Consider the following 10,230-nt stretch of genomic DNA (forward strand, 5'->3'; position numbering starts at 1 on the left):
AAACAACAACAACAACACGGAACTAGAATACTTTTCCCAATATATATTTTCGAATCCCATAACCAATTTCTTGATGGAATTTGTGATTCCTTTATATTTATTTAATCCAATACTATAAAGAAAACACGTACTTCTTGTGCCGTGTAAATTGAGATTGAACGTAAAACTATGCGGTTGCTAAGCGAAATTCTTCACCAAACTGTTAAGCCTGCGCGCATAAATTTTCAGATAAATATTTCTGCGCAGCTCAAAAAGCAATTTATAGTTGAAGTGGATTTGCATAAAAAAAACATTAATTTGCATAAAAAAGAAACTATTAAGCAGTTTGTCTGTAGAAAATGTTTCAGGGAATTTTTTTCTATCCCACTAAATATGAAATGTATTTGTGGAATATATTTTCCTAAAAATATTTATACGAAACTAATAACCAATGTATAAACAATAAACTTCCGTTTGTAAGTGGAAAAATTGACCAACGAACGAAGAAAACGTCAGCATGCTCTTCTCGCTATATAAATAGCATGTGGCATAAAAGGCCGTTTGCTTTGTGTGTTGTCAGTTTCTCGTCTGACCGATGTTTGTTGCTCACTGTAAGTATGTTTCATTGTTTTACGTTATCTTCATTAAAGCCTAATTACTCATACTTATTTACATATGTTCAATATCAATCCTTAATTGATACGATATCTAATAAACTTTATGCATATTTAAATCAGTTCAGGTATTTATCTATTTAAAAAAGAAATAATAAAAAGTGTTTATTTTTACTCGTTCTAGTAAGAACGGGCACCGTTTCTGACAATTTATGCTTTGGTTTGAATATTCTGTCTCGTAACAGTTCCCACCCTTTTGTACGAGATTTCATTGTTAATAGCGTCAGTTTCATACATTCACACACACACATAAGAACCAACGTGTATCACCTTTATCTCAGCATCCTACATTAACTGGCGTTAGTTTGTCTCGCGGTACCATGGACCTTCTCTTGGAAAGCCTTATTTCCACAACTCCGTCTCTCCCATATCTATCTATCTATCTATCTATCTATCTAATCTATCAAAGCTTTAAGTGACATGTGGTTTCTTGTTTAGCTCTGATTAAGCAAATGCATCCACAATGAAAGGCAGTCCAGCTGTGTCCATCCCTACTTTTTGTTGTATCTAGGACTACTTTATCCAGTGTTTCCTACGCTCTATGATCTGTATGTTGTAGTGGGTTTAGCGACCACCTAGAGCCTTCCCTCTTCCTTCTGGGCAGGCAAACCTGTGTCAATAATAAAAACTGTCTCACTAAAATACTAAAGGTTTTTGATTGCTGAGTGTTGAATAATTTACGTATTGCCGATATGAATTACTATTTCAACAGTTGTTAATTTAGTGAATATTTTAACCGATCGAGTGCGTTAAATGTCTCCTGGTGCATTTTGGATAATAACCGAAAAATTAAAATACATTGGGAATAGATCATATAGACATAATGAAAATTAATGGTAATTCTACAGTAATAAGCTGTGATGAAGCACCACCACTAACAAAGTTTATAGATCTGCAAAAACGATCGCAATGTAGACATTCTGTTTTCTCAGAACAACTGAACATACATTGTTGTTACGCTTGGTTTATTTTCTGTCTTTCACTCACTCCTCAAAAGTTGTTTGGCCCTAGGTCAGTCCTCAGTGACCAGCTCTATGACCAAAGGCGTTTCAGCCATGATCACATCACAACTACATTATGCACAGTGTAATTTCTTTTTGCATATCCTTCACTACATTATCACTACAATATCTTTATATTTTTTAAGGCCATAGTGTGTGAATATGACTGTTAGTTGTAGACAACTGAGCGACATGGTAAACGATTCGTCGTTGTATTCCTGCATATTTATAAATGAACGCGCGCAAAATAAATCATTTATGGTGGAACTGCGGTGGGGATTAGATTAGACGAGATTTAACGTTCTACGACACCACAGAATATATGAAAATATTGGTAAATTGTTACAAGTTGCTTATTTTTAGTGTGGTTTCATCATACGTTGTTGATCTACGTGACTATTTACTTCCTAGGCAACCAAACCAACTGGCAATGGGTGCTGAGTAAATCGTTCCCGACTAGTTGTTGTTGTTGTTGTTTTCTCTTTTTTTCTTTAATTTTAATTTTGTCGTTTCTCTACGAGGGAACTAATTTTTCTCAATTCTTCTGTTTTGTTTATTTTCTCCTAATATTATTCTAAACAGCTGTTCATTTTTCTGTAAGTTACAAATATGTCCCGCTAATAACTTAAAACTATTCAAATTTTCCTCCGGAAATGCGTGAGTTGAGATGGATAACCATTGGAAAGTTACAATGGTTATCCATCTCAACTCACGCATTTCCGGTATTTAGTGTCCATCCAACACAGGCTAAAAGTAGTACCCCAAGTGTTTTTGGCTTCATCCTATCGAAGTACACTCCGCATTTTTAAGCTTGTAAAAGAATTAGCCGTCAAGTTCGAGAACGATTTTTTTTTCTTTTATATATTTATGTGGTTCGCTCAATGTTAAAGCTAAGTATCCCCTTAACTCAATGAAATCCTCAATATTTGGACAAATTATCTTAATGTTTACTTTTGTCTACTTAGCTTCATGTTATAAGTCTGTCCAAGCAGAACTGGGCTTCTCACAGTAATTATTAACAACATTTATGTTGGATAAACAAATTATAAATTCTCATCAGTTTCCATGTAATAATAGAAGTGACTCTTATTGTTATATTTTTTGCGTTTTTTCATCATTGTCTTCAAACTTTTCCCTACACTGTTTAGTAGAAAATAGTTTACTCTTTATATTAGCAGACACGCGCCAGCTTCTGGCCCACAGACGCACTGTGTTCTCTCATTATCTTAATGCAGTGGTTCTCAATCTTTTCACTACCGAGGATCTTTTCTTATTTAAATGAGTTTTCCCACGGACCTCTTCCTGTAGTTATGCCATATATATATATATATATATATATATATATATATATATATATATATATATATATATGTGTGTGTATATATATGAAATTTTGAATTTAGTTCACGGACCCCAAGCACTACTTTTGCGGTCCACAGGTTGGGAACGACACTGTCTTAATGATTTCTGTTTCCTGGAACTGGCTAACATGCTAACCCAATTCAAGCATTCCCCACTCACTGGTCTCTCCTCTCACCACGCTTGTGTTCCCACCACCAGATCACTACGACCAGTCCTTCCTAAATGTTAAACCACTGGTATTCTTTATATTCTCCTTGCAGCTGAGAAACATTGATGACAACAATTTCACTGGTTTAGGAGAGCCTGTGAAGGTCTCTTCCCCAGATCCAGCAAGCGTGTACACACACACACAAAATTAAATATGGCAATTTAATTTCAGGAAACCAATGGGATCTTTTTTAAAACGGGGGCCACATTTTTCATTAACGAAACACTTTGAAACTTGGAACACTGGTAGAATGTGTCATATAAAACATCTTCTTCTCTTAGTCTTCTTTAAAAAAAAAGAAATCCATAAATTATTCCATGTTAAAGTTGTCGTATTTCTGTAATTTCAACCAATCACTGACGTCCATTCAGCCGATATACATTAAGTGCCGACTACATAAACAAACGATTCTGAAACAATTAATCCTAACCCTAACTCTAACCCTAACCCTAGGGTTAGGGTTAGGGTTAAAGCAAATTTAAAATGAAAAAAGCAAATAAAACGAAGAATCGTTTGTTTATGTAGTCGGCACTTAATGTATATCGGCTGAATGGACGTCAGTGATTGGTTGAAATTATCGAAATAAGACAATTTTTTAGATGAAATAAATTCGAATACAAAAATATTTTTCTGTTCTATAACACAAAATAGATAAGTATACGAAGTTTGAAAGTCTTTCGGTACCAAAAACACTACGTAAAACATTAATGAAAAATGTGGCCCCCGTTTTAAAAAAGATCCAACCAATGCACAGTTTTAACAAAATATTTCGAAATTGTCACTTAAGATAATTAAAAAAACAAAAAAAAAATCATCTCGATTTTCAGAAAGGGCATCATTTAAAAATTAATATTTAAAACTAATGACAGAAATATTTTGTCTATAATAAAGAAAATTAAGTGGGGATACCCAATCATTCAATACATTCATTAATTTTAGACATTATTACCAGTTAGCTACAGTCAACATATACTTGCTTTGTGACTCATTTTTATATACATCAGAGCTGTGGCTTGAAAAAGGAATCTGGGATTTGAAGAAACTGCAAGTAGTTTACATTGGCAAAAATGAAACAACAGGGGAAGTTCTAGTTCAATTAGTGTGAGAAGTAAAAGTGATATTGGAGCTGGAGGAATTGATACGATCCAGAGTGTTTGTTTTTGAAAACTCTGAAACCCATTTGATGAAAGTAAGCAGTAATTGTTGGTTTATTGTTTACTATGCTAGTCATTAATATCATTAGTGTCTTGCAGTATTTGTTCTGGCTGTGTAAAAAAAGAAAAAAAAAAAAGAAAAAGGAGAACAAGAAGAGCCCACCAGGATTAACTTTATCTTTTTTTTGAATGGTGAATCTTGAAGTAGATGAAGCTATAAACAAATAGTATGTTGATATTGAGTTGAAAATTCCTTTTAGATAGAAGTTGGCTGTCCACGGACTTGAACCCATAGTGCTCCAATGATAGTGTCTGTCATGTCCACAGGAAAAGTGGGTTTGAGTCCAACAAGCAGCCTTTGACTTCTCTGTTCAAACGGGCTTTTCGACCCAATATTTAGATTGTTTTATTTATTGGTTTATCATCCATTATTCAAAAACAGTTTCTATCAAAAGTTTATAGATTTATATAGCATCAATAACTTTATCTTTTATTTTTAACTTACTCGTTTTTAACTTATGCTTGGCCATCTCTTGTTTTTAACTTATCACCATTGAAACATGTCCCTGCTGGGGGTAAGAGAAGGAAACATTGTAAATGAAAGTGTTATGAGCATTGTAAAAACAAGCATTACTGGTGCTGCAAATATAAATATGAAACATAAATATGAATGTAAATATGTCAATGTTAGATTAAGTAAATGGGTGGGTTGCTATCTGGTTAGGTTAGTCCCGGGCAAGAGAGAGAGAGAAGTGGGGGCCATGGGTGAGATCGCTGGTAATGAGAGAGGAGACTACCAGTATGGAAGGGGATTTCCAGTTAGATAAGCAAGATTTCCGGTATTGGTGGTGGTATGTGTGTGGGGGTGTTAAACTATATTTTTAATATATATACACTTCATGAATATTGTTTGGCATAGTTTTCTATGAGTGATAATTTAATTTTTTAAATTTCTGTCAAATTTGTTTGGCTTTAAAAGTTCATATTTTGTATTTCTTCTCTTTCCAGGTACCGCTATTTGGAAACTGATTTGTTTTTTTACGAAAAAGGCGTCATTCCATTCTTCACATGTTGGAAACAGTCTAAGTAAACATATGTTTTGATAAAGTTTCTAATGTGCTAGATATACAGAAACTTTTGATACGAAGGCAAACAGTGTTGGGAAAAAGGGTAAAAGAAAATAAACAACCAAAAATGAATCTGAATGAGAGAGGCGAGTCAAAGGCAGCAGAAAGTGGTGAAAATAATGCGAAAGCGAAACCAGCGAGTTCAGTTGATTGGTCAAAGTATGGTGTACAGCGGTGTTCTGGTTGTAAATTCACTACAGATGACAGTGGCTTATTTGATGCACACATCTCAATGTGTCGTTCTTTCAACAAGAAAAGGATCGCTACAACTAATCAGCCAGACAATGAAAATAAAAAGAAATATAAGAAACTCCTGCTTCAACTTGAAGAGCCATACCTGGAAGGTAAAACTCCTGCTACAACTACTTTCTTGTTACGGTGCTTCCATTGTCGTGGCTATTTTTCTAAAGTCACTTCTATTAAAAGCCACCATTCTGTAAAACATGCAAGTAAGAATTTAATATTTAGTCTTGTTCCTTTTGAGGATATTGTAAACCCTGAGAAAGTGGCATCAGTTCCTGTAACTGATTCCCATGTGGATCAACAGAATATTAGCTCTTCAACGCCTGCTCCACAGCCAAGTTCTCCTATACCTGTCACTGCTACCAAAACTGCTTGCTCATCTCATGAAATCATTCAGCTGTCTTCTCTAAAGTCACCTTCAATGGTGAAAAGTATGTCTGCTGCGAAAACATTTTTGAATCGGATCCCTATTTTAAAGAAAAATAATCTTCAGGCATGTCAGCCAAGAAAGAGTTTTGAGGAACAGTTCTTCAGAGAACAGTGTGTGCCGCCAGTCAAGTGACTAGACGGCCAACTGAAATTAGATGGATTACCGGGACAAACTAATTCTCTAATTATCAGTGATGCCTCGACTGACACTCCATCTCAAGAGATGGCCAAGCACAACAAGGAAAAAACCTCTACTGGATCTTCAAAAAGTGATTCACCTGCTATTTTATCACCTGCAACAGCTGCACCTGTTAATCTTTCACAAAAGCAAATGTCTTACTCACCCAATCAGAAAAAATATGCAACTCTTCAGAAGAAATCTCCTGTTTTATTGCCAAATATATTGCCAAATATATTACGAAAAAATTATTTAGGCACTTTACAAACACCTTCGACACAGAATTTTCAAATCGTTTGTGCTACACCTGAAGTTCAGAGTCCTCCAGTTTCAGCCAAAGTTTCTGAAGCTGTGTCACCTATTATTATTACTATTCCAGGCGCAGTCAATTCTTTTGGTTACCAGTCACTTCTCTTTGGATCTTCAAACAAACAAATACCTGTAAGTTCAGTTCCTCTCACTTCTGTGACTGAATCATCTGCTACAAAGGCATTTGCTTCCAATGTTCCAACTGCAACTACCACTTCCCTTGCTCCATATGCACTTGCAACCAATGTTCAGGTTAATAACCAAAATCAAGACATTTTAGGATTTTTTATTCCCCCTAATTTGGTAACACCTACTCTACCTGTAGTTTCACCAGTTAATACTGCCAAATACAAAATACTGCCATATGCAAAATTCCCTCAATCTTTGGAGCCTGGTGTAATGAATCTTATTGCAACTACACCTTATTCAAACATATATTCTCCATCAAATATCCCACCCTCTAATGTTCAGTCTAATTCACTGACAACCAACTCGAATGTAGTTTCTCCTAGTGTGTCGTCATCTAATAATATTTACACGTATAAGACTATGGTGACTGATGCACCTAAAACGAACCCTCCTGTGTCAAACCAAAGTGTAATTGGCATCAATGTCTACAAACCAAAATTGAAACCAAATTCTTCCGACAAAAATACTTCAAAATATTTGGAACAGACTCCTGCTACTTCCTACAACAGTTTACTCATAAACAATAAAACAATTTCTAAACTACTTGGACATAAACCTGAGATTTATCCAAAGCTATTATTCCAACCAGGTGAAAAGGAAGAAATGCCTGACCAGTCAGATTGTGGCAACAACATTAAGGTGGAAGCAGTTTGGTCTGTGAGAGATGTCGAGAGGAATCTATCAGATGGAACGTTTATTGACTTGGATCTGGTGGAGCCTTTGTCTGGTGACTGTTTGGAGTCAAGTAAACCGTCTCAACAATCACTTAAGAGTACTTTGGAGTCTGTAAAGAAAACATTAGATTCTAATGCGATTGTGATTGATGATAGAACAGTGTTTGAACCTGCTGAAAATAATTTATCCAGAGTAACTGAACCTGAATCTGGGAAGTTGATTGTGGAATCTCCACATTCAAATGTGATATCAAAAAAAGAGTCCACATCTGAGGAATCTAATTTAGTAGTTTCTTCAAATGTTGACAATGTTACTAAAATAAAAACAGAGCCACTCGATTTAAAGACTACCAGTATTAATGTAAATCTCTATCCTAAAGAGAAAAATGAACTCTATGGTGGGAACTTTTATATATGTGGATTTTCAAATTGTTCTTTTTCTAGCCTTGTGCAAGATGAATTTGTAGAGCATTTACGTTGTGTACATAGTAAACAGAAAAAGGATTATGTTTGTGCACACTGTGGCCAAGCATTTCCAGTTATTGACTGCTTTTTAAAACACTTATCTACTCATGTCTCTACAGACATGTTTCTTCTTTATTCTTGTTCCCTTTGTGGTTTTAACACAAATCTTGTCAAAATGTTTGTACAACACAATGATTCCGTTCACTCAGAGGAGAAAGAATTCTGCTGCGCATATTGTGGCCTCATATTTCAATGTAGTGCTGAGCTCTTGCAGCACTTGCAACTGAACTTGCTGAAATATGTGCACTGTCCGCACTGTGAGGCTAAAAATAGTCAACGACAGCAAATTTTGAAACATATTCAAGTAAAGCATCCTGGAAAGTCAAAATGCATTTTTGTAACGAGTCAAATAATATGTAAAGAAAAACAGAAAGTCTTAAATGATGTTGTGAACTTGTTGTCTGATGAGTCTGATTGTGACTGAGCTGAGAGACACGAATAAAAAGCATATTTATTAACTGCTACAGGTAAAATATTCAGCAGAATCTAACTTAATTGAACAGTTAGAAATGTTGATAAAGTTTTTGTTTCTTGACAAGAATCAAAATTGATATTTTAAGTTTTTCTCTTTGAAAAAGGATAATGATAAAGTGAAAAATTTATATTGTACGAAAAGGGTAAAAAATGGTTTTAATGAACACCAAAATGTTTACAAGAAAATAGCAATACTGTCAGGAGAGTAAACATTCCAGAAACTTCCTTGTCCAAGTTTATGCCAGATACAGAAGCTTGGAATCCCTAATTATGTTTAGCGTAGTTATAATGAGAGACTAAACAAGCTGGTGGTTCATTTTGGAATAAACAAGGAATTTACAGTCTTGAAGTAAAACAGCTTAGAAATAAAGGTGCTGGGTTCTAACAATGCACCATATTTTATTTCTTAAAATTATTTTTTTTGCCTTAGTCTATCTGATTCTCTGTATGTTCCATTCCTACTTAATGGTTCAGTACGGTATGGTGTTATTGACACGAAATGCAAATGGTCAAATTTGCTAAAATACCTACCTATGCTAGCTTTCTCTTTTGCTTCCTAAGAAACGTGTATATGATGACATGAAAGAATGCTAGTGTCATTTTGTTTCAGGAACATTAAAAGTAATCTCAGTTTTTAAGAAAGAAAAAAAGAACGAATGATGATGGTGAAGTATAATATTCGGTCACGAAAGAAAAGGCGAAATATTTATGCACTAATACATTGATTTTTCTAGTACAAAACAATTTTTGACTGAAAGGTACTTTAGTATATGTTTTTACTAACCTTGATAATTGATGATTCTGATTTAATAAAGTGGAACTTAGGAATATTCTTTGGACATATAAATCAAGTTCCTCATTTTTTAAAGACATTTAAGTGTCATAAGATATGTCAGTATATTATTGTGATGTACAGATCTGTCATTTCTGATTATCCAAACTTCAAAGTCATTGCCGTACAAAATACAATTCTCTTGTGACTTAGTAACTCTTTCATAATTGTTTTATAGCTTAGAGAAGGGCTAAGAATACATCAATAATGCCTTTTCAGAGCCCCCAAGGCTGATGGGAAGATGTTATCTTCAGTGTAGAGACCTGGTCTGAATAGTGGACTCGTCTGAAATGCACTGGGTATATGGTTTTGTTAAACTTGGCAACAGATATAAGAACCACCTACAAACAGAAGAAGCAGTTCTTCCAGTAGACTGCTACACAGTTTCCGTCTATCAAATTTCACTCACATCGCTTCAGTCAACTCCAGGTTCTGTGCAGTGGGATTGAACTCTTAACCACTGTAATTATAAAACAAGCGTCTTAAACAAATGACTATTCTTCCTGCATCCATTGACCATGATTCTGCTAAGTTTATTTTTCTTTGCTGACAAGACATTGAATTTTCATATCAGTAATTATATAAACAGTAGAGAATCTTGGTAAATAGAAACAAATTGTAATTATTTGTTAATTGTATGTGAATTGTAATATATGACAAATTTTTACTGCTGTTTCTTCTTTTTTGTTTTTTTATTATAAAAATGTATTCGATCATTGAATTTAGTCCTTTTATGCAGTTGATAATGTGATACAATTAATGCCGAAGAGAGGGCGGGGGGAAAAAAAAGAACAAGGGAGTGAATTCAGTTGTGCCTGTGTTCCAATAACTAGACAATGTGACGAGAAATCCAGTTCTGCCAGTAGTTGTTA

General features: G+C 34.6%; 1 protein-coding gene across 2 annotated transcripts; it reads left to right on the plus strand.

Moving 5' to 3' along the window:
- The first annotated feature begins 538 nt into the window (after positions 1-538).
- On the plus strand, positions 539-10,030 carry LOC106867237 (uncharacterized). 2 transcript variants are annotated; one of them, XM_052968544.2, is made up of 2 exons: positions 539-594; positions 5,387-10,030. In XM_052968544.2, exon 2 carries the CDS (start codon positions 6,401-6,403, stop codon positions 8,474-8,476), a length of 2,076 nt encoding a protein of 691 aa, XP_052824504.1. In that variant the 5' UTR covers positions 539-594; positions 5,387-6,400; the 3' UTR covers positions 8,477-10,030. The 2 variants fall into 2 exon arrangements, with proteins under 2 accessions (XP_052824504.1, XP_014767533.1); XM_014912047.3 differs by having other exon boundaries at positions 539-590.
- The last annotated feature ends 200 nt before the right edge of the window (positions 10,031-10,230 follow it).

This window comes from Octopus bimaculoides, chromosome 6, assembly GCF_046866305.1.
Source record: "Octopus bimaculoides isolate indiv1 chromosome 6, ASM4686630v1, whole genome shotgun sequence".
Classification (NCBI taxonomy): domain Eukaryota; kingdom Metazoa; phylum Mollusca; class Cephalopoda; order Octopoda; family Octopodidae; genus Octopus; species Octopus bimaculoides.